Raw genomic sequence first — 23,990 nt, 5'->3', positions numbered from 1 at the left:
TAAGTGTAATGAGTTTAACTGTGGCAGGTGCAGAGTGGGCGGCAGGTCAGAAACCCTGGGCAAAAAAAGAATGCTTGCCATAGACTGGATGTTTGTGTCCCCCCAGATTCACATGTTCAACTGCTGACTCCCAAGGTGATGGTATTTGGAGTTGGTGCCTTGGGGAAGTGACTAGACCATGAGGGTGGAGCCCTCATGAATGGGATTGGTGCACTCATAAAAGAGCCCCCAGTGAGCTCCTTTGCCTCTTCTGCCACCTGAGAACACAGGGAAAAGAAGTCATCTGTGAACTAGGTAGGAAGTAGGCTCTAAATGGACACAGATGAGCTGATACCTTGATTTTGGAATTCCCAATCTACAGAACTGAGAGAAATAAATGTTTGTCATTTATAACTGAATCTATGATGTTTTGTTATAGCTGCCCCAAGGGACTAAGACAGTAGTCCAGCTCCCCATCCCTGACTCTGCGGGGACTCGTTACTGAGAACCAAACTTGGGTCTGCTGACTTGAGTGCAGTAAAGCCAGTCTACTGACTGTGGTGAAGGAAAGTGCAGCGTTTATTGCAGGGCACCAAGCAAGGAGTCCAGGGCAGCTAGTGCTCAAAACACCCCAAGTGGGACTTCCCTGGTGGTCCAGTGGTTAAGAATCTGCCCTCCAATACAGGGGACATGGGTTCAATCCCTGATCGGGGAACTAAGATCCCACATGCCACAGAGCAACTAAGCCTGTGTGCCACAACTACTGAGCCCACACCACAACTAGAGAGAAGCCTGTGTGCCACAACTAAGATACAATGCAGCCAAAAATAAATATTTTTTAAAAAAACTGTTTTAAAAAAAACACCCCAACTCCCCATGGGTTTCGACAAAGTGTTTTTAAAGGCCAGGTGAAGGAGGGGAGTCACAGGGTATGTGATCAGCATGTGCACAATTCTCTGATTGGTTGATGGTGAAGTAACAGGGCCATGTCACAGGTGTTAACATTATCAATCCTGGGGCTAGGTGCTCATGATCATCAAGTAGTTAATTTCTTCCATTTGTTGGTAGTTTTAGCATCTATAAAACAACTCAGGACATGTGCATCAGATACTTCTGATTAGGTACTTCTGAGAGGAGCTACAGCGGAGGATATGGGGGAGGGGTCTGTCCAGGGAAGTCCCCATAGGGTCCTGCTCCCTTATGCCCTGACCCACAGTGAGGGGGCAGTGGAGGCCTGTTAGCCGTGGCCACATCTTAGGGTGCCTTGTGAGAACCCTGCTCTGGCAGCAGACAAGGATGGCCCAATCCTGCTGGCCCAATCCTGAGCCAGGTGATGGTTTAATGTGTGTCTGGAAACTGCCAGTTCCTTTCCCTCAGACCAGGCCATGGGAGCCAGACTTGCCCTGAGGCAGGGGTGAGCCTGCCTGGACTCAGGGTAGAGTGACCACGGGGGTAGGGGTAGGGGTGTCGTGGGTGTCGTGGCAGGAGGCAGGGGTCCCCGAAGCCTCTGAACTAGGCTTTCAGAAGGGAACCAGCGTCTGTTAGGGGCCTACTGTGTGCGGAGGTCTGCTCTGGGCGCTGTCCCCCAGCCACCCCACTTGGTCCTCGGGTACCTCCCGGGGAGTGAGGATGCCCGGGGCAAGTGAGGAACCCTAGGAGCGGGGAGGGGCTGTGTCCCGCCTGCCAGCAGAACCCAACAGGCACTCAAGTGCTAGGAAGCAGATCCCCTCAGAGACCCCCTCCGGGCCCCAGGGTGGGGACTGGGGTTGTGGGCGGACAGGGCCCCGAGAGTCGAAGTCAACTTCGGTGGTCGCCTGTGTCTGAGAGCCGGTCCCGAGGAGCCAACACCGGACAGTGCCTAGCCCCGAGGCTGGGAGGGGCGTCCGCTTACCCTCTCTCGCCCTCCTCCTCCCCTCCTCTCCTTCCCGGGCGGGGTTCCCGGAACGGCCGGGCCGGGCAGGGGCGGGGCGGGGCGGGGCGAGGCGAGGCGAGGAAGCGGGTGGACGCGGGGGTCTCTGAGGCTACGGCCGCGCTACGACCGTCAGTCCGTCCGCCCACCCGCCCAGCCATGGCCGCGCCGGCCCCAGCGCCTCGGATCCTGCTGCTGTTGCTGTTGCTGCTACCAGCGCCTCCGGGTGGTGAGTCTTGGCGGTGGGGGAGTTTATCCTTGGCAGGCATGGGGGGTGGCCACGTCCGCGCCGTCCCTGGTAGGAGCCCGGGCAGCGCCGTCCCCGCAGTGACCCCAAACGAGCCCTAATAACTTCGAGGCAGTTAGCGGACCCGACGACTGGTCTCTCCTCCACTCCAGCCTCCCTCCCGTCAGCACTGACACTGCCCAGACCCCAGGCAGCTGCCATCATTGTTCTGTCCTAGAATGGGGAGGGTGGGGGTGTCTGTCCTAGAGTGTTCCAAGGGGCTGGGTAGGATTCCCTGCCTGGCCTTAGCGGGGCATGGTGGCAGCAGGGAGGCCTGGCCCCTCCATCAGAGGCCTTCCCTCAGCCTCTGTTTATTGGCTGGGAACCTCCACACTCTGCCTCCATGGCCCTGGTACTCCTGGAGACTGCTGAAGCTGGCCCCCAGGGCTGGAGGAGACACACCGTGTGTGTTGATTGTAGACGGATGAATCACAGACGGCGGAAGCAAGGCTGGGGGCCTTTCAGGGGTAGGGATTGGAAAAGCGCACTGCCCCCACCCACCTCCATAGGAAGCCAAAAATCCTTCTGGGGTGGATGGTTTCCTCCAAGGGAAGGACTTTATTTCCTTGGGACTGTGGACGAATCTGGAGGACCTGGGAAAGTGAGAAGGTAGAGCCTTGTTCTCTGGTCCAGGGAGGTCTGGACAGCCTGGTTCAGAGCGTCTGGGCATCAGAAGAACATTTGTGTCATGGGCTTTTGGCTCAAACTGACTCACCTGTGTGTGTCTTCAGGCCCAGCTTAGACGCTTGGGCTGGACTGTGGCTGTAAAGCCTGTAATGGGCCTGCTGGAGGTAGGTTGCCCGGGCCTGCTGGAGGTAGGTTGCCCGAGCCTCCCAGTAGCATGGGCTATGCTGAGCGTACCTGCTGGCAGGTGGACAGCTGGCTACATTGGGCCTGTTGGTGGTCCCATCCTCTGCCCTGCAGCTTTGCCCAGAGCAGGGTTCTGCCTGGAGCTGCCAGGAATAAAGCATCTCCCCCACCTAGTTGTCCCTTCTCAAGGAGGTCAGTCAGTGCCTCTGCCTTTGGACCTTGCTCTGCCAGTGGCCCCAGGGTGCATGATACTGTGGGGGAGGAAAAATTTTCCCTTCTTGCCATCTAGGTTCTTTGACTGGTCTAATAATTAAATTGATGTAAGACAGATTAACAGGAGAAAAACAAAAGTTTAACTGCATACCTCCTGTATACATGAGAGAGACACAGGAAAACTGAGTAACTCCCCCAAATGGTGGAAGCCCTCACCTTAAATACCATCTTGAACTAAAGGCAAAAGAGGATGTTGGGGGTCAGTTATGGGAAGTTACCGGGAAAAGCCCAGTAAACAAGGGTAAGGTTGTTATGCAGATTTAAACCTATGCCTTCAGCATTGATTCTAGAGATAAGGTCAACCCCCTCTTCCTAGTACAGCGAGGGAGATACACTTACAAATGGAGATTTCCTTTATACTTACAAATGTCTATTACATTTGTAATAGGGTAACTTCTTAGTTTTCAGAGCTTCTCCTATGTCTGCAGTTTCTTAAAAATAATCTGCTTAAAATAATCCTTAGGCCAAAGAGGAATATTTATTTAGTTATTTATTTGGATGTGGACCAATTTTAAAGTCTTTATTGAATTTGTTACAATATTGCTTCTGTTTCGTGTGTTCATTTTTTGGCCACGAGGCCTGTAGGATCTTAGCTCCCCGATCAGGGATCGAACCCACACCCCTGCATTGGAAGGCGAAGTCTTAACAGTGGACTGCCAGGGAAGTCCCCAAAGAGAAATATTTAGGGGTGACAAATTTTCCCTTTCAATATACCAACCAGGCTGGGTCTCTAGACACTGCCCACTGCCCTGGGGGCATGACCAGGCTGGGTCTTTAGAGTCCCAGTGCTGTGCCAGGACTTTGTACCTCAGGGTTTATCAGGACTATCCCCAGCCTACCATAGTCATCTGGGCCTTCCTGGACTGGGGGTTCCATCTGGGGCCTGTCTAGGCAGAATCCAGGACCATTCTGTCCTGCTGGTGGGCACTAATCTGTGCTAATGTAGCCAAAGGATGCGTGGGAACATTTGGCCGTAACATCTTCCTGGAAGCTTGCAAACTTTGTGGTCAGTTTCCACACTTGTCAGCCAGGTATACTTAGACCCCACCTCTGACTAAGAGCCTTGTGATGGTTCTGGGGCTCCTACTGCAGGCCCAGCCCAGGGCTAAGTACTGCATGGACACTTCTGTGGCGGGAGTGACTGTGGCCCATGGTGAATTGGTCAGGAGGCAGCCTGCTGTAAAGCTATAGTCTGTGAGGGCCAGCTCCTGAAGTCGTAGTGTCCAGCAGGGACTGAGGCTGCTGCGGCTGAGCGGTAGGGACAGGGAGTGAGGATTAAGAATGGGTCAGTCTGGGGCTTCCCTGGTGGCGCAGTGGTTGAGAGTCTGCCTGCCAATGCAGGGGATGCGGGTTCGTGCCCCGGTCCGGAAGGATCCCACATGCCGGGGAGCTGCTGGGCCCGTGAGCCATGGCCGCTGAGCCTGCGTGTCCGGAGCCTGTGCTCCACAACGGGAGAGACCACAGCAGTGAGAGACCCGTGTACCGCCCAAAAAAATAATAATAATAAAAGAATGGGTCAGTCTGGGCTCGCCTGGTGGCGCAGTGGTTAAGAGCCCACCTGCCAATGCAGGGGACATGGGCTCGAGCCCTGGTCCGGGAAGATCCCACATGCCGTGGAGCAACTAAGCCCATGCGCCACAACTACTGAGCCTGCACTCTAGAACCCTCAAGCCACAACTACTGAGCCCGCGAGCCACAACTGCTGAAGCCTGTGCTTCTGTAGCCCGTGCTCCACAAGAGAAGGCACCACAGTAAGCCCGCACACTGCAATGAAGAGTAGCCCCCGCTCATCGCAACTAGAGAAAGCCCGTGCACAGCAACAAAGACCCAATGCAACCAAAAATAAAAAATAGTAAATAAAATAAATTAATAAAAAAAATATTAAAAAATAAAGAACGGGTCGGTCCACTTCGTGCTCCCAATGTTGGGGGGAACTAAGATCCCGCATGCCATTGCAGTGTGGCCAAAAAAAATAAAAAGAACGGGTCAGTCCAGGGCCTGGTCCCTAGCAGCTGGGACTGCTGGGCTTGGGTGGCTTCTGTAGGAGGGGGCCTGGAGTAAGGCCTTGATGGGTAGGTAGATTTGAAGGTGGAGGATGGGAAACAGGTAGAATACGGGCAGAGAAGGGGGTGACCTTCAAGGTCCTTTGTAGTCTGGACCCTGCTTTGTGGACTCTGGGCTTGATCCCATGGCCTGAGAGTGGGGAGTGGCCCAGTCAGACTCACACGTAGAAAGTTCACTGTCCCATCTGGAGGGCAAGTGGACTGGTGGGAGAGGGAGGGAGCCCAGGTTGGCACCTCTGCTGTGGCCCAGGGGAGAGGGAAAGGCTGGTTGGGGCAGTGGCCAGAGGTGGCCAATGAGTGGGATGGCTCAGAGATGGCTTGGCATGCTGGGACCTGCTGGCCTTGCTGGGGAAGGGGCTGTATTGGCTGGGACAGGGTGGAGGCCTGGCCCCATGGCCACAGATGAACGGTGTGTTTCTCTGTTTCAGCCCACAGTGAGGTGTGTATGGTTTCCGCTGGACACAACCTCTTCCCCAAGTTCTGTCCTGATTTCTGCTGTGGCACCTGTTATGACCAATACTGCTGCTCTGATGTGCTGAAGAAATTTGTGTGGAATGGGGAAGAATGTGGTGTTCCGGAGGCCAGGTGGGTGCATCGGAGGTCACAAGGTAGGCAGCCTGAGCCTGCCCATCTTTCCTCTCAGCCCTCTCGAGATGGTGGCAGATCACTGAGGGTGGGGGACTGGGGAGTCCTTGTCCTGGGCTGGACTCCCCAGACCCTGCTCAGGTAGTCCCTTGTTCCTCTCTCCCCCACTCTCGAGGGCTGAGCTGGTTTCTCAGGGGTTGGTGGCCTCGGCAGGCCCTGTGGCTCACCCCTGGGTGTGTACTTGTACCAACGTGTCCTCAGGGTGGACACCTTGGCATGAGTGTACCTCGCAGTGTGTGTGTGCACCTGGTGGGGGGTTGTATGTGATTTGTGCAGGTATCATCTTGTGGACCCTGGAGGGCATAGTGCATGGGTGTGTAGCCCACTGTGGGCCATGCCTGTGTCCTCTTGCCATGGCACGTGGATTTACACTGCATCTTGGGTTTAAACTGTTTCATAGGCTGGAACCAAGGTTCTAGGACCCTGTGTGTGTCTCCCTTTGCCACACTGTGTGTTTTGTTTGTGTTCGGCCACAGGTATAGAGGGTTGAGGTAGTCACACTGCTCAGCTCATGGCAGGTGACCATCATTGGTCTGGGCAAGACCAGCCCTCCACCATCTTACACCATGTTATTTTAATCTCCCATGACCATTCCATTCCCCTCTTATTCTGTAGGCAACCAGTCTGTTGTATTCTTTCGATTATTTGTGTTGCAAAGTTTATATTCTGTGGGCACAGTGAACCCTCTTACTTTTTGCAGTCAGTGCAGTGTTTGTAAGACGCATCCACATTGCTGTGTGTACACCTGGCCTGTGCCCATCACTGCCATGTATTCTTTGTGGTGTGAGTCCAAAACTTGCTGTCATAGATTACTGTGGTGGGCATCCTCATATACTTCCTCCTTTACAGAGCCATGTGAGAATTTCTTGCCAAGTACAGTGGAGCGAATTGCCAGGTCAGAGACATGCATGTAGTTACTGACTAAGGAGTCGCAAAGTTCTCTGGGGAATGGCGACACCAGGCTGTATGCCTGATGGATCATATTCTACCGTTTTACTGCTACCCTTTTGCTGTCTTTACATTTTTATAAGTGTCTTCTTTCTTTCTTTTTTTTTAAAAAATTTATTCTGGTAGCTTTAAAAAACAGGAGGATTTATTCCATTTAAGTTTAATGTAATTATTGGTATTTCTGGGATTACATTCAATATTTGCTATCTTGTTTTGTGCTTTATATTTGTCTCTCTTGTTCTATATTTCTTTCTTTTTCACTTACTGTATTGTTTTGGTTTGTTTTCATTCCATTTTTTCTTCTGTTGTTTACTTCTTTTTCTTTCTTTCTTTATTGGCTGCATTGGGTCTTTGTTGCTGCGTGCGAGCTTTCTTTAGTTGCGGCAAGTGGGGGCTGCTCTTCTTTGAGGTTTGCGGGCTTCTCATTGCGGTGGCTTCTCTTGTTGTGAAGCACGGGCTCTAGGTGCATGGGCTTCAGTAGTTGTGGCATGTGGGCTCAGTAGTTGTGGCATGTGGGCTCAGTAGTTGTGGCTTGTGGGCTCTAGACCGCAGGCTCAGTAGTTGCGGCCCACGGGCTTAGTTGCTCTGAGGCATGTGGGATCTTCTTGGACCAGGGCTTGAACCCGTGTCCCCTGCATTGGCAGGCAGATTCTTAATGACTGCACCACCAGGGAAGTCCCATGTTTACTTCTTTTTCAATCTGTATACTTTTATTTTTTCTTGTCTCATCACACTGGCCAGAACCTCCAGTATAATGATGAATAGAAATGGTGAGAACAGACATCCCTGTCTTGTTCTCAATTTTAGGGAGAAAGCATTCACTATTAGGTATGATGTTAGCTGTAGCTTTTTCATAGGTGCCCTTTATTGGGTTGAGGAAGTTCCCTTCTGTTCCCAGTTTGCTTGGAGTTTTAATCATGAAGGGATCTTGAATTTTGTCAAATATTTTTCCTGCATCTTTAGAGATAATTGGATGATTTTTCTATTTTTATTCTGTTAATATGGTAAATTATATTGATCTCATTCTTAAAGAATATTTTATCTGAGCAGGACTTAAGTTGATGGTTATTTTCTCTGACTTCCATTATCTCTGTTGAGACATCAGCTCAATAGTCAGTTGTCCATCATTTAAAAGAAATCCTTTTCTTTCCTTATGAGAGCTTTTTAAGATTTTTCTTTTCTTGTCTTTGGCATTCTTCAGTTACACTATGATATATCGAGGTATAGATTTTTAAAAATTTATGATGTTATGTTTGAGCTTCTTAAGTCTGTGGTTTAGTGACTTTCATCAGTTCTAGAAAATACTCTGCTATTCTTTAAGTATTGCCCTTCCTCCTTCTCCTTTCCTTCTGGGACTCCATTTATACATGCTGCATCTTCTCCTCCAGTGTCCACATCTCCTAGTCTCTCTTCCATATTTTCATCTCTCGGCTGCATTCTGGATAATGTCTTCTAACCTTTCAGTTCATTCAATTCTTCAAGTGTCTAATCTGCTGTTAAACTCATTCCTTGAGATTGTTTTTTGATCTGTTATGTTGTAACATATAATTCACATACAGAAAACTGCATTAAAGTAAATGTACAACTCAGCGATTTATCACAAAGCAAATATCTGCATGACCACTCTGCAGGTCAAGACATCAGAAGTCCTGTTGAGCTTACTCCCAATCACTGTCTCTCCTCTCATCCCACTAAGATAGTGATAATTCTTAACTTTTATATAGCCTTGCTTTTCATTAGAGCTGTAATACCCAAACATGCATCCCTAAGTTCTATAGTTTAGTTTTTTTATTGGGGTTGGGGGCAGTATATATCATACATACATAAAAGTACACAAATATAAAGTGTACAGTTCAGTGAATTACTGCAGAGTAAACACATCCACATCCACGTAACCACCACCTATCCAGGGCAAGAATTAGCACATCACAGCATCCCAGAAGCCCCCTCATGTTACTTACCAATCAGTATTCCCTCTGTTATCCCCAAAGGTAACCATTAAACTGCTATACCTGTTAAACACACACACACACACACACAGACATACACATGACGTCATACATCTATTTCCTATCTGGTTTCTTTCTCTCAACATGTGAGTTTCATCCATGTTGTGTTGTCTGTTCATTTCCATTGGTGTATGTTAAGTTTTATACCACAGTTGATCCATTTTAATGTTGATGGACATCTGGATTGTTTCTTCCTTTCCTCCCTCCCTCCCTCCCTCCCTCCCTTCCTTCCTTCCTTCCTTCCTTCCTTCCTTCCTTCCTTCCTTCCTTTCGCTATAACAAATAATGCTGCTTTGAGCATCTTTGTACATATCTTTTAGTGCACATGTATATGGATTTCTTTTAAGTATGCCTAGTAGTAGTAGTGCATGTAAGTAGAGATCAAATTTCATTTTTTAATTTGGGTATTCAGTTGACCCAGCGCCACTTATTGAGAAAACTATCCTTTTTTTCTGTCACTCTACAGTGCCAAGTTTGTTACAGATTGAGTGTCCACATATGCGTGTCTGTCTCTAGGTTCTCTATTATGTTACATTGGTCTGTTTGTCTGTCCCTGGGCTAAAGCAGACTCAATTACTGTGTCTTTATAATAATCTTTGATATTCTTCAATATTGTCTAAGTGATTTAAAAAATAATTACTTTATTTTTGGCTGCATTGGGTCTTCGTTGCTGCGCGCGGGCTTTCTCTAGTTGCGGCGAGCCAGGGCTACTCTTCATTGTGGTGCGCGGGCTTCTCATTGCGGTGGCTTCTCTTGTTGTGGAGCACAGGCTCTAGGCATACAAGCTTCAGTAGTTGTGGCTTTCGGGCTCTAAAGCTCAGGCTCAGTAGTTGTGGTGCCCAGGCTTAGTTGCTCTGCGGCATGTGGGATCTTCCCGGACCAGGGCTCGAACCCGTGTCCCCTGCATTGACAGGAGGATTCTTAACCACTGCGCCACCAAGGAAGCCCTGGCAGGCGGATTCTTAATCACTGAGTCACCAGAGAAGTCCTACATTCTTTCTTAAAGGATATTTTTCCTCGTTATAGATTTCTAGGTTGGCAGTTATTAACTTTCAGCACTTTGAAGTTATCAAATTTCAGCACTTTTTTTTTAAAGATCAATTTATTTATTTGTTTTTTATAAATTTATTTATTTATTTTTGGCGGCATTGGGTCTTCGTTGCTGCGCGCGGGCTTTCTCTAGTTGTGGTGAGCGGGGGCTACTCTTCGTTGCAGTCTGTGGGCTTCTCATTACGGTGGCTTCTCTTGTTGTGGAGCAGGGGTTCTAGGCGTGCGGGCTCAGTAGTTGTGGCTCGCGGGCTCTAGAGTGCAGGCTTAGTATTTGTGGCACACAGGCTTAGTTGCTCTGTGGCATGTGGGATCTTCCCGGACCAGGGCTCAAACCCATGTACCCTGAATTGGCAGGCAGATTCTTAACCACTGCACCACCAGGGAAGCCCTAAAGTTCAGCACTTTGAAGCTTTCATTCCATTGTCTTCTTTTTTTAAAAAAAAAATATTTATTTATTTATTTATTTGGCTGCGTCGGGTCTTCATTGTGGCGTGTGGGATCTTTTAGCTGTGGCATGGGATGTAGTTCCCTGACCAGGCCCCCTGCATTGGGAAGGCAGAGTCTTAGCCACTGGACCACAAGGGAAGTTCCCTCATTCCATTAACTCCTGGTGTCTGTTGTTTCTGTTGAGTAATCAGCTGATGGCTTTATTATTGCTCCTTTGCAAGCAACATATCTTTTCTCTGACTAATTTTTAAGTTTTTCCTCTTTGTATTTGGTTTTCAGCAGTTTTACTATGATGTGCCTAAGTGTGCTTTTCTTTGAATTTTTGCTGCTTGGGGTTCACAGTACTTCTGGAATTGTTGGCTTGTTTTTTTTGTTTTTGTTTTTGCTAGGAGAAAAACAAACAATTTTAATAGCATGTATATCTCCTGCATTTATGGGAGATATCCAGGAAAACTGAGTAACTCCAGCCATCATCTTTTTAAATATTGCTTCTGCCCCATTCTCACACTTCTCCCTCTAGGACTCTAATTACACACATGTAAGACCTTTTGTAAATTGTATTCCGTATTTCACCTACTCTCTTTTGTATTTACATTTACCATCTTTTTGTCTCCAGGCTTTAGTGTATATATATTTGTTTGGGCCTATCCTCCAATTGTTTAATTATATCTTGCACTGTGTCTAATAAATTATTATTATTATTTTATTTTTTTATTATTATTTTTTGCGGTACGCGGGCCTCTCACTGTTGTGGCCTCTCCTGTTGCGGAGCACAGGCTCTGGACGCGCAGGCTCAGCAGCCATGGCTCACGGGCCCAGCCGCTCCGCAGCATGTGGGATCTTCCCGGACCGGGGCACGAACCTGCGTCCCCTGCATCGGCAGGCAGACTCTCAACCACTGTGCCACCAGGGAAGCCCATAAATTACTATTTTTGTGTGTAATTTTTTAGTTCTAGAATTTTTGTTTCTTTTTTATATTTCAAGTTCTCCTAAACTGCTTAATTTTTTTCCTTTCATCTCCTTGAACAAAGTATGTTTTGTTTTTTAATATTTATTTACTTATTTGGTTGCACTGGGTCTTAGTTGTGGCAGGTGGGCTACTTAGTTGCAGCTCGCTGGCTCCTTAGTTGCAGCAGGTGGGCTCCTTAGTTGTGGCATGTGAGCTTCTTATTTGCGGCACATGGGCTCCTTAGTTGTGGCATGCAAACTCTTAGTTGTAGCATGCATGTGGGATCTAGTTCCCTGATGAGGGCCTCCTGCATTGAGAGCACAGAATCTTATCCACTGTGCCACCAGGGAAGTCCCAAAGTGTTTTTTTTAAACGTAATTTCATTTTTATAAAGCAGGTTCTTATTAGTTATCTTAAAGTATGTTTTGTTTTAATGTTAGGGTGTGATAACTTCAATATTTAAAGCCCTTGTGGATATTTCAGTTGTTTCTGTTGTTTTCTAGTCATGTTGTCTAGTGTCCTAGTGTTCCTGAAAATCTTCAGTTGTGTGCCAAACATTGCATTTGCAAAATTGATTGTAAACATTTGGACCTTAGGACTTCCTCCAGGGAGGATTGATATTGCTTTTGCCAGGGACATGAGCACTCTAAGGTCACCTTGGCCTAATTGCAGAGCTGAGCTGAGAAACTCATGCTGAGTTTCTCCTTGCTTTTCAGGACCCAGCCCAAGTGGGTGGGAATCATCAGGGCTTGCCCACCTGCTGGCCTCTGGATATAATTTCTGCCACCTGAGGCTTTCAGAAATGCTGCTCTCAGCTGCCCCTCTGAAATAGGCTAATGCCCCCAGGATAAAAGGGGCTTCAGATGCCAGGCCCACCTCCATGGAAGTATCTTCCCAGCAACACACTCCCCCCGCCCTCCCTGCATCCCAGCTTGGTGTGCTTTACTCTTGTTATTGCTTGCCAACGCACACACACTGAAGTTTTAAAGAATATTTTCTTCTCAGCTTTACTTGTCCTTCAAAGTTAGTACGGTATAGTTGTTCCTAATGCTCTTGCATTTTTTTCTTTGTTTCTTGAATTTTATTTTGTTAATTTGTTGAGAATTTATTTTGAGAATTTTCAAATACATACAAAAGCAGAGAGAATAATAAATCCATATATCCATCGCCTGCTCCCATAGTTATCAATACTCTAACATTAGTGTTCCATATACCTCCCACTACTTTTGTTTTCTGGATTATTTTAAAACCCATCCCAGGCATAAAAATTTCTCCTTAAATATTAGTTATCTGCAGAAGTGAGTCCTTTAAAAAGAAATATAATTATATATCAGGAACACACTTGGCACAATTAACAGCAGTTCATTAATAGCTTTCTGTACTAGTCTGTCTTCAGTTGCCTCCATTTGTTTCAAAAAATGCCTTTTCACAGGTGGTTTGTTCAATTCAAACAGTTATTATCATTTTGGGGAAGGGGGCCGCACCATGAGGCTTGTGGGATCTTAGCTCCCTGACCAGGGATTGGACCCAGGCCTCGGCAGTGAGAGCGCCAAGTCCTAATCACTGGACCACCAGAGAATTCCCAGACAGTTATTATTTTTAAAATCTCTCTTGTGTCTATAGTTTACTCCTTTTCCTTCTGTATTTTTATCTTTTGCGTCTTTTCTCCTTTTCTTGATTAGTCTTGCCAGAGGTCCACCAGCTTTCGTTCTGTTAATCTTCTCTTATTTTCCATGGCTGCTATTCTCTTTTATTTTTGCAGTTATCTTTATTAATTCCTTCCTTATTTGGGGGGTTTGTTCTATTACATTTTTCCCGTCTTCTTCAGTTTACTACCATCTCAGTATTAAAGCTATAATTTCCTTCTAAGAACCCTTTAGCTGTGTTTCACAAATTTCGACCAGTGGTATTTTTATTATCATTCAGTTTTACAGATTTCTTAATTTCCTCTATGATTTCTTATTTAAGCCACAGCTCTTTTGTTGCTGTTGTTGCTGTAATATGTTAGTTTCCCAAGGTATGAGGGGTTTTTTTTAGGATTTTTTTCTTTAATTTTGTAGCATGTGTCTTTTGTTACTGATTTATAACTTCATCCCATTGTGATTGAAGATACTTTGTATGATAACTGTCTTTTCAGATCTCTTGAGACTGGTTTTGTGGCCTCACATGTGGTCTGTCCTAGAGAACGTTCGATGTGCACTTTAGAAGGATGTGTGGCTTTGTAGCCTGAGATCTTGGTGTGTGTGATATCCGTCCTCCAGAGGCCCCCAGGGCTACTTCTCTGGCCCAATATGGGGCTGGCTTTCATGCATGTTCTGTGTGTGTGCTAAGTTAGTGTTTGTTCGTTCTCGGTGTGCTGGGTGGGGCGCAGGCATGTTAATTGTGAGGTTTCCTTTTTGCAGCGTCCCCACCAACGTGGAGCCACTGGAACAGCTGGGCTCAACACTGAAGTTTCGCTTTAGCCTGGACAGCGACCCCATGTCTGGGTAAATAAAACCTGCAGTCTGGGTACATCTTCCTGGAAGAGGTGACAAGGGGGCTCAGGAGGGCTGTGGGGACTGGGATGGCACAGAGTCCTTGGCCTAGAGCCTCAGGGAAGCTGTCACCATATCTGACCTCCAGGACCTTTGATCCTTGTGTTGGGTGTCTTCATCATTGTGCCAGGGATGGGGGAGACTGTGGTTGGGGGTTCACGATGGAAAGGCCAGGTGTGGGTGTTCATATTGACCTAGGTGATGGTGTGGGCACAGGTGACCTATGGATGTAGGTGATGGGGATGATAGTGGCAAAAGGTGATAGTGATGCAGCAGTGGTGGCAGGGATAAGATGATGGGGGCTACAATGCTGAGTGTGTGGTGATGGTACAGTGGTGGTGCTGGGTGCAGTGGTGGTGGGGAGAGGCCCTGACAATAACCACGACCCACAAACCCTGACACAGAGACGGTGCATCATCAGTTATCCCAGCATCTTTACCCCACAATAATCACCCCATCACTCTGCACCCCGCACCACCATTGCCCGCATCACTGTCACCACTGCCACCATTACCCCAACACCAATACCCACCACCAGCATCCCTATCACATCTGGCTTCCTGGTCCGGGATAGGGTGATGGTAGATGATGGTGGATGTGTGGTAATGGGGGAGTAGTGCGTGTTGATGGTGTAGAGGCTGATGGTAATGGGGGCTATGGTGGGGCTCTGTAATGGGGTGACAGGCAGGTGTATGGTGGTAGGAGGTGATGGTGGTGATGGGGGACAGTGACAGGGAGATGTGATAAGGATGCTGGTGGTGGGTATTGGTGTTGGGGTAATGGTGGCAGTGGTGAAAGTGACAGGGGCAATGGTGGTGCAGGGTGCATAGTGATGGGGTGATTATTGTGTAGTAAAGATGCTGGAATAACTGATGATGCACAGTCTGTGTCAGGGTTTGTGGGTCATGGTTATTGTCAGGGCCTTCCCTTCAGGGGGCCGGGGAGTACCCCAATTGCCCAAACTCCAGTCCCCTTGGCCAGGTTCTTGCGCTGTCTTGTTGCCACCGTGACGGGTGTTGTGGTGCACATTTCGCGTGGATGGAATGGGCGTGCAGCTGCTTGTGCGTTTTCCTGGCGGAGTCTGTTCCACGTGCCATCTGCCCTCTACCTCGGTGGATCTAGAAGCGCCTCTGAGAAGGTCCGCCTAGGCCTGGTTGCCCCTTTGGAGGAAGAGACTTTGGGCTCTGGGCCTGTGTAGTGGGGTCCAGGTTCTTGTCCTGTCCCATCTTGCCCTGTGGGCCTGGGTGAGTGTGGGCCTCTTTGGCTGCAGAGGAATTGGGGCAGGGCTCCTGGGAGTGGGGGAGGGGAAGAGGTGCAGCTTTGCTCCTAGGCAACCGTGGCTGGGCCTCCTCCCTCGGTTCTGCCTGCTGATCCTGTTCCCTATGTTGCTCAGAGGCTGAGACCTGGAAGCGCCACTCCCTCTACATGCAGGGAGCACCCCGTTGCTGAGGCCCGAGGCTGTGGGCTTTCAGTTGGCCCCACATGGGGGTCTGATGTCCAGTCAGTGTGGGCCTCGTCCTGGGCAGGCACCATGGAGGGCTCTGGGCAGTGCTGGGGTCTGAATGGTGTTTTAGGATGAAGACCACTCTGGCTGCTCCCCGGAGTATGTCAGCAGCTGGCGGGGAGCCTGGACCATGGCTTCCTGGTCCAGGTGTTGTAGGCCAGAGAGAGGCTGGGCTGGCGGGGTGAGGTGAGGTGAGGCTGCTTGCTAGGAAGGTTGCCAGGGAAGGGGCCGCGGTGTGGTGTCCTGCTCTCTGCCCTGCATGGGGAGATACAGGACAGAGGAGGAGTGGGTTCCGGATGAAGGGCTCGGATTTGGGTGGGATTGAGTGTGTTGAGTGTCAGCTGCATGAGGAGCTGGAGAGGGTTCAGAGAGGGGGAAGGAACGTGGAAGGTGGCCTGGTTTGTGAGTGAGTACTGAGCACTGTGTGAGAAAGGTGGGTTCCACACTGCAGAACAAGGTCCCCCAGGAGGCAGAGGAGAAGTGGCTTCCCGGGGCCAGCTCAGGAGCATCTCCCCCCACCTCCTGCAGATGCGGAGGTGTGAGTGTCCTGCTGCCTCCGCACCAGGCCATCTTGCCCATCTGCTGGGAGTGCAGATGCTGCTCAGCCCCCTTGGGCCCCCACCCCATCCTGCCCCATCTCTCCTCTGCTTCTGAGCAGAGCCCCAGCGTGGTGCACAGCACCTGCCTTACAAAGGTTTAGGGCTCCAGGAGTAGGTGCTGGGAGGGTGGAGGGATGGGGTCATCAGTGACACGTCTTCTGTGGATGCCCCCAGGTGATCGCCCCCCTGGACCCCAAAGAGACATCCTCTCCTGTGAGCATTCGTGTGATGCCCCCTTGGCCAAGGGCACTGTTGTTTGTCCATTGGAGCGTTGGTTCCTTGGTGGGGTCCAGCCCTGGTTGGAAGCTCGGGGGACACTCGACAGGGGAAGGACCCTATGTGCTGAGGGGGCCTGTGCCAGCTCTGCCCCCCTCCCCACCTCCGACCCCTCCCGCTTCATTCTTGGACTTCACCTCCCTACCCCCGCTCTTCCTCTGGGTGACTCCTTGGGTTCTCCAAGAAGGAGGCACCAGTTCAGAGCACAGCGATGCAGATGAGACCACATCTGCCTGTCATGGCCTGGGCTCCATGCTCCCCATGGTGTGGCCATGTTACCTGTGGGTCTTCCACCCACTCTCCGCTTTGGCAGGTGACTCCTGTCCTGCCCTGTTGATGGTCAGTGGCTGGTTTTCTCCCCAGAGCTTCCTTGGTTCCCTGTCATGGTTCTTTTGGGTCCTGATTTCATTGTCCCTTCCTAGCTCCTTTCACTCACAGGATGATCAGGCAGGAATGGTGTGTCTTGAAGCACCCAAGTGGTGGAACTGCTGGCTCCAGGCTCCAGGCAGGTCACTGCTGACCCTCTGCGCTGACTCTGCTGTGATGGTGCAGGGGGAGGGCAGGGAGGTCCACTAGGTGAGGTGTGGGCATCGCCAACCTGTGTCAGTTCTCAGCCCTCACTGCGCTCCTTCCGCAGCTCTCTCACCCAGTGTGTCACGGCCGCGTGCTGCCTGGCCAGCGTCGCGGTGAGGGTGCTGGTGTCTCAGTTCCAGAGACGGCCCTCTCGGTGTCTGGACGTTGGAAGTCTTTGGCCTCCTAGGGGCCGTCCCATTCAGCCCCGCTGCAAGCTCCTTGCCTGGGCTCTTGTTCCCCTGGCCTTCTGTCCCTTCCTGCCTAGGCCAACTCTGCCTTCTGAACTTGGCCTTTGGGCTCCTTGATCTGGGAGGTAGCCTCAGCCTTGGGAAGCCCCATTCCTTCCTCTCGGAGGTGTGGTTCCATTAGTGTCGTGGCCTGTTGTGGCCACAGGCCCCTGCCCCACTCTGCAACCACCCCTCAAATATTGCTGTTCCTCAGGGCAATGTGCCTTGCTGTCCTACTAGGTGCTGCCCATGGGGTCCCTGAGTGAATTTATTTATTTGTTAAATACTTATTGAGCACCTTCTGTATGTCCAGTCACTGGAGATACAGTGATGGTCCAGAGCTGGTGCAGTCTGTGCATCCATGAATCCACAGGCTGGAGGTAAGATGCACATTAGTCAAACGCTCACACAAAGGAGTGTGTGTTTATAAACTGAGGTAGACAAGAATTTGATTTGTAAGAGCACTTATCGAGGAGCCTTACCTCATCTGCATGGTCAGGGAAGGTGTCCCTGAGGAAGTGATGTTTTGAGCTGAGGTCTGAAAAGTGACCAAGGGGTCACTTTGTGTAGGGGTGGGAGGAAGAGAAGAGCAGACGGCGCAGTTGGGCGGGAGGAAATGCGTGTGCAAAGGCCCTGAGGTAGGACACAGCATGGTGCTTTCAAAAGCTGAAAAGGAGGGTGATGTGGCTGGAGCACACAGGAGGGAGGCTGGGAGTCCCAGGCCACACAAGTTTTATCTTATTTAGACTTTTAATTAAGATTAACATTTGCCTATTGTAAGTGTTACTATCTGATAAGACAAATCCTAGATTTTTTTCCTTTTATTATCAACTATTATATATGTATTTATATATGTATACACACACACACAGAGAAAAGTACAGATACACACACACATCACACGAAGTTTAACAAGTAAATTATAAAGCAAATTCCTGTGTGACCCCAGGAGCTACAGGAGCCATACTAGGCTTTCGAGCAGGAGTGACAAGATAAGACCTGACAGGGTGGCCAAGGGGACTTGGGGAGGCATCTGCATCTTCCTGGTGAGGCAGGTTCAGGTTCAGGCAGGTTTGTGGCTTGGAGCATGTGCTGGTGGGAGAGGAGGAGCTGAGGGGACGGGCCGGCGGGCCCCCGGGTCTGCTGGTAGGCTTAGATGGCTGAAGGAGCCCATCGAGGGGACCGCTGGAACAGGGCTGGCCGGCTGAGCTGGGCGGAGCAGGAGCGTGGTTTGGGGACCCTAGGCGGGGCATGTCTTGGACCCCGTGGTAGTGCTCTCCTGGACAGTGGGGTGGAGAAGCTGGGCCTGGGCATGCAGGGCTGAGGAGGCAGCTCCGGGAAGACAGCCGAGCACTTCCCTCCCCACTCCTGGCCCCAGTTTGGAGCGCAGCTGGGAGCAGCTGGGGCGCCTGCCAGCCGCACTGTGTCTTTAAGAGGCCCCGCATCTCTCCTTCCTGCCTCTGACGTCAGGGGTAGGGGAGGGCCGAGGAGATTTGCTTTACTTTTCCTGGAAAGGGGAGGAGATTGAAACCGAGTGGCCTCATGATGGAAAGGGGAAGTCCGGGGGTGCAGGAGGCCCCTAAGTGAAGGTGGAGGCTAACATGGGGTGAGCTTGGGCGCCATACTGTGTGTCAGAGACAGAGACAGAAGAGAGAGAAAGAGAGATTAGAGATCGGTGGTGGTGGCCCTACAGTTGAGTGCTATTGATTGCGTGCGAATGTGGGTGTGCGTGTCTACATCCCTGGGTCAGTGGAGGGTCTGGGAGGAGCCTGTGGGTGAGGAGCAGTGACAGGCTCCTCTGGTTCGGCAGGAAGGTACCTCCTGACGGTCCTGTCTTGGGGCCTTGTTCTGGGCCTCACAGTGGCCAATGGCTCCTATTTTACGAACGCAGTCAGGTATTTTGAGTCTGGAGTGTGAAGGGTCTGTCCTTAGTCTGTCCCAAAGCTGTGCACCGGGCCTTGCTGAGCTTGTGCTGCCCGTCTGGGCTGCGAGATGGAAGACCCTCCACCCAAGGCGGGGTGAAGGGGGGTGCCCAGCCTTCCCCCAGGCCTCAGGGGAGGCGAATGCCTAAAGCTCACCAAGCCCCTTCCACGTTTTGATGTGCTTGGTGCAGTTGCCTTTTACTGGCACACTGCTTGGCCTCGGGGAACAGGGGAGGACAGCTTGGGGCTGTGGCTGTGCCCTTGAAGGTCGGCTTTGGTGAACTTCGCACCACGGCCTGCGTTCTCGGGGGGCGGGCTCTCCACTTGGTCCTTGTCCTTGCTGAGGGGCCTGCGTGGGCAGGGAGGCGGCCTCTTCAGAAGGCAGGGCCCCTCCAGCCCCGCCTGGCTCTTAGTTTACCCACCTGCCCTTCTGGTCAGAGCGAGGGTGTATGTGGACACCTGGCACAGTGCTTGGCACCCAGCAAGCTCACCGTCACTCCGGGGGCCAGCAGCCCTACCCTGGGCTCACTGTGTGCCTCACTTCACTGTCCTGGCCACACCAGCCTCCCCTTTCCTGGAACTTCTCCCCGTTTTCGTTACCTGTGCTTCCTGAGTCATTTTCCCTTCAACACCTGCCTCCTCTAATAATCTGTGGGCTCCCAGAGGCCATGAGTTGGTCTGTCTTGCCCACCTCTTGAGTTTTTGGTTCAAGCCACACAGTGCCTGGCTTGTGGCATGTACTCGATGGGCATCTGCCGCTGGCTCGGTGCGGGTAGACAAGATGTGTGTATGGGGGAGGCACCTGAAGAACTCTCTCCCGTGCTCCTGAGGGTGTGGCCAGGGGGCCCCCCCAGGTGACTCTCAGTCAACCCCATTTTACACTTGAGGAAACACCTGAGGCTGAAACAGGTTCAAGCTACATACCCCAGAGGTTGCTCTATCTGTGTTGCCCAGAGTCTCCTCTGGCAAGAGGGGTGCACCTTGGGCATGGGTGTGGTGTGGACTGCTGGTCCTAGGTAGGGGAGAGAGGCCCTGGGCCTTGACTGGCTTTTTGGCAGGTTTGGAACGACTGTGGCCGTCGGACTGACCATCTTTGTGCTCTCCGTTGTCACTATCATCATCTGCTTCACCTGCTCCTGCTGTTATTTGTACAAGATGTGCCGCCGACCGCGTCGTAAGCATCTCCAGCCCACCTGCCCCACTGTGACCCCTTGTGTGAGGGTGCCGACCCCGGGTGGTGGGCGTGGTTTACCAGGGGCCTGACGGAGCTGAGCTGGAGGGAGGGGTGGCAGGCCTGAGGGTCCTAACTGGGACTCTCTTTTCAGCGGTCGTGACTACCACCACAGCCACCACAGTAGTGCACACCCCTTACTCGCAAGCTCCAAGTGTGCCGCCCAGCTACCCCGGACCAACGTACCAGGGCTACCACCCCATGCCCCCCCAGCCAGGGATGCCAGCAGCGCCGTACCCCACACAGTACCCACCACCCTACCTGGCCCAGCCCATGGGCCCCCCCGCCTACCATGAGACAGTGGCTGGTGAGTACCCCTACCGACTCCAACTGTGCCGGACCCCCTGCAGCCATGCCCACCGCCAACCAGTGTCCTCTCTATTTTCAGGAGGTGCAGCCATGCCCTACCCTGCAAGCCAGCCTCCTTACAATCCAGCCTACATGGACCCCCCGAAGGCAGCCCCCTGAGCACAACATTGCATCTCTGGCTGCCACTTGATCTGTCATGTGTGTGTGAATGGGTATGCAGGCACGGTCCTTTTCTCCCTGTGCGTGGTGTGTGTGTCCTGTTTGTACATGAGGCTTCTTGTGATGCCAATGAGGGGCTGGGAACAATTCTTGCCAGAGTTGCTGGGACCACACTCTGTTGCCTTCCTCACTCGAAATTATGCTTCCTGAAATCTCAAGCAAAATTCAAAGAACAGTTCTTTTCTAGACCACCCCAGGGAGAGCAAGTGGGGCTTGTCACACTAGGATAGTACAGACTTTTGCCGGCAGGATGCACACGTGTTCCAGTTTCTGCAGAATGGCTAGCCATTGCTCAAGGCCATGGCTTGTCCCCAGGCTTGTCTTTGAAGAACCCGAGGATGATGCAGGCAGGTGGGTGAGGCTTGGGACCTGGCTACAGGTGAGTCTCAACCCTTACCCATTGCTCCCTGAGCCTGTGCCATGCCCAGTGGAGGGTGGGCAGCCTCCTGATATCAAAACGCCTCAGGCAGAACCCCACCCTCCCCTGAGCGCTGTGTGCCTGGTCTGTGTTCTTGCATCCCTCCTGGGACCACCTGGAGGCCCACATTTACCCTCGGTCTGGCTGCCCTGGTTGGCTCTGGCCGCCACCTTAAGTGGGCAGGGTGGCCTCTGTCCACCTACACACTCAGGTGTCCTCCCTGCAGTGTTTTTGTTTTACTTTTAGCTAAGTATTTTGCCTGTTTTCTGTTTCAAAATGTGTGTAATAGTTGCTGTGAGGCTGAAACCCCTGGGTCCTGGAGGAAAATTGCCCCAGAGAGCAGAGGAACTCTGATGTCTGATAGTCCCTGCTTCCCCAGCGCCAGCCTCACAGGCTTTCCAGCTCCTGTACCCCAGGCCACAGTTTGTCTTGGCAGTGGGGACGCCTGGGCCAAGGTGTCGTCTGGACCAAAGGTGGAGGGGACCCTTGGTGGCTGCTCTTGGCCCAGACACATACCTCGCTGTTCCCTATCCTTCCGTTAACGTCTCACCACATAGTAGCTTTGTACCTGTTGATGTGTTTTGGAGTCTAGGGTCTGCACCCTTGTTTATAATAAATCCAACTATTTGGAGCTGCTGTCTCCTTTCTTGGCTGCTGGGATTGGGTTTTAGGCTAGGTATCATTTCCATCCAGTATTTGAAGTTCCTTGTCTTCCCTACTTTTATTGGGCTCAGACGTCTGACCATCCTGCTAGGGAGGGTGATGGACAAAGACTGCCACTTCCTGTGCCCCCGGCCCCAGGTGTCTCAGTGTGGGCAGAAGTGCGGGAGGCTCTCAGGCTGCCACGGTGGGTAGAAGTGAGTGATCACTCGGTGCTGTGGAGGGTCTTTATTAGTCAGAATTTCCTTCTTGGCCTACTGCCCGGGTATGGCCAAGGACAGCCTATACAGCGTGGCTACTGCCAAGGTCAGGAAGGCCAGCAGGCCCAGTGGGGCCAGCAGTCCCTCCCTGGGTGGGGCTCCAGGGCTCTTCACTGGGGAAAGGGGCTTAGGGTTCCTGTTTCCACCACGGTTGGAGCTGGTGCCCCTGGCTCTGGCCAGGGGTACCGTGGCCGTAGCAGCAGATGGCCTTGGGCTGGTTCCAGTCGAGGCTGTGACCACGTACATCGGCTTGACGGTGCTGAAGGGCCTGGCGTGAGCATCTACCCACCGCAGCAGGGCTCGTGGCCTCCACTGACAGATGCTGAGCAGGGCTAGGACGTCACCCTCGGCTGTGTGTGAGTCTGGTGGGGCCTGCCCGTACAAGCGCATGTAGATGCTGCCCAGGCTGTAGCTCTTCCTTGGGCCGTGCTCTGAGGGGCTGTCAGCTTGCTCCAGGGCCTTCAGGGCAGCAATGCTATCCACACAGAAGGCGCCCTCCAGAGCACTGGCAAGGCCCAGCACAGCCAGCTCTGCCTGGAGCAGGGGGAAGTCGTAGCGGTCACCGTTGTGTGCCACAAGGCACCAGGGCTGTGGTTGGCGCTGCAGGAAGGCTCGGAGCATGTTGGCCAGGTTGGCATCGAAGCATTGACGCCCGTGTGCAGCCAGCACAGGTGTGCTCAGGCCTGTGATCTCACTGGCTGCAGGGCTACAGGCCTTCCCCGGAGCCACGCACAGGGAGAGCTTGTCCAGCACCCGGGGTGGTGGGGGCACTGTTGAAGGAGGCCCCTGAGGGGTAGGAAGTCTCTCCAGGGCCCATCTGTGGATGGCCAGCAGGCATAGCTCTGTGACCTTGGGCTGGGAGAAGGGCAGGCCAGTGGCCTCCAGGTCCAAGAAGATGAGGGTCTGCACAGGACCCGGGGGCAAGGCCTGCGAGCCCATGGTGGGTATCTGCCGCTGAGCCTGGGGAGGAGCATGGGGTGGGTGGTGGGTGTGTGAGTGCCCAGTGATAAGAGGGAAGGCAAGTGGGGTGGGGTGGGCAGGAGCACCCCTCTGGCCTTCCCTGCATGGGCAGGCACTGTTGCTGAGCTCCAGGACCCATTTCCAGGGCAGGAAGCCAGGGAGGGTGGGGTGGCTTTCTTAGTGGGACCAGCACACTGTTTCCTGTTCAGGGGAAGGCTTGGCTCCTCCCCCTAGTGCCCGCTTAGTCTGGTGAGGGTTGGTGGGGCAGGTACCCATGCCCTCCCACCCTACCCCCTCCCCTCGGGGGTCCTCACTTACCGAGTAGCAGGCAGGCAGCAATGACTCAGGGTGCTGCACGCTCTCCAGCTGGTTCTTGCTGCTGGCAGCAGTGGCGGGAAGTGAAACTCGGCCTGAGCCCGCCCAGCGGCTGGTGTGAGCAAGGCCCGCCCCGCTTGTCAGCCTGCCTGGGCTGTCCCTCCTGCCAACACCTGTCCCTCCCCAGGCACCCACAGTGCTATCCCCAAAGGCCTCCTCAGACCTCTCGCTGTGGGCCTGCTGGCTGGCACAATGCACCAGGGCCCTCACGCCCTCACACCGGGAGGACAGGGCTATGGGGCAGGCTAGCTCCAGGACTTAAGCCGCTGGGAGCCCCTGCCGTGGCCATTTTGCACCCACCCCTTGGCCCCATTTTCCCAGCCCTCCCTGGTTTAGGCCTGGGCTGAGGGCCACCTTCTTCCCTGCCACACAATGGTTTCTTCCCATGGCCTCAGGCGAAAGTGATGACTCAGGACAATTCCACAGGCAGGGCAGGGCAAGGCAGGGCAGGGCAAGGCAGGGCTCCTTCCTCAAAGCAGATTCATTACCGTGGGGCTGCTGGCCAGGAACAGGAAGAAGGATCTCAGCCTCCCCTGGGTCCTCCTCCTGCTCTGT

General features: G+C 52.2%; 2 protein-coding genes across 5 annotated transcripts; one reads left to right on the top strand and one right to left on the bottom strand.

Annotated features, from left to right (window-relative positions):
- Positions 1-1,938: 1,938 nt before the first annotated feature.
- On the top strand, positions 1,939-21,811 carry SHISA5 (shisa family member 5). 4 transcript variants are annotated; one of them, XM_067754316.1, is made up of 6 exons: positions 1,940-2,117; positions 5,749-5,905; positions 13,771-13,854; positions 20,062-20,177; positions 20,329-20,541; positions 20,623-21,811. In XM_067754316.1, the coding sequence occupies exons 1-6, from the start codon at positions 2,048-2,050 to the stop codon at positions 20,700-20,702; spliced, it is 720 nt and encodes a 239-aa protein (XP_067610417.1). In that variant the 5' UTR covers positions 1,940-2,047; the 3' UTR covers positions 20,703-21,811. The 4 variants fall into 4 exon arrangements, with proteins under 4 accessions (XP_067610418.1, XP_067610417.1, XP_067610419.1 ...); XM_067754317.1 differs by lacking the exon at positions 13,771-13,854 and having other exon boundaries at positions 1,939-2,117; XM_067754318.1 differs by lacking the exon at positions 5,749-5,905 and having other exon boundaries at positions 1,977-2,117.
- A 242-nt stretch (positions 21,812-22,053) lies between these two features.
- Positions 22,054-23,893, bottom strand: TREX1 (three prime repair exonuclease 1). Its single transcript, XM_067754312.1, has 2 exons — positions 23,379-23,893; positions 22,054-23,060 (listed from the first exon to the last, which is right to left on the bottom strand). Exon 2 carries the CDS (start codon positions 23,037-23,039, stop codon positions 22,095-22,097), a length of 945 nt encoding a protein of 314 aa, XP_067610413.1. The 5' UTR covers positions 23,040-23,060; positions 23,379-23,893; the 3' UTR covers positions 22,054-22,094.
- Positions 23,894-23,990: the final 97 nt, after the last annotated feature.

The sequence above is a fragment of the Pseudorca crassidens genome, chromosome 10, assembly GCF_039906515.1.
Source record: "Pseudorca crassidens isolate mPseCra1 chromosome 10, mPseCra1.hap1, whole genome shotgun sequence".
Taxonomy (NCBI): domain Eukaryota; kingdom Metazoa; phylum Chordata; class Mammalia; order Artiodactyla; family Delphinidae; genus Pseudorca; species Pseudorca crassidens.
This window is presented reverse-complemented; position numbering and strand designations above follow the sequence as displayed.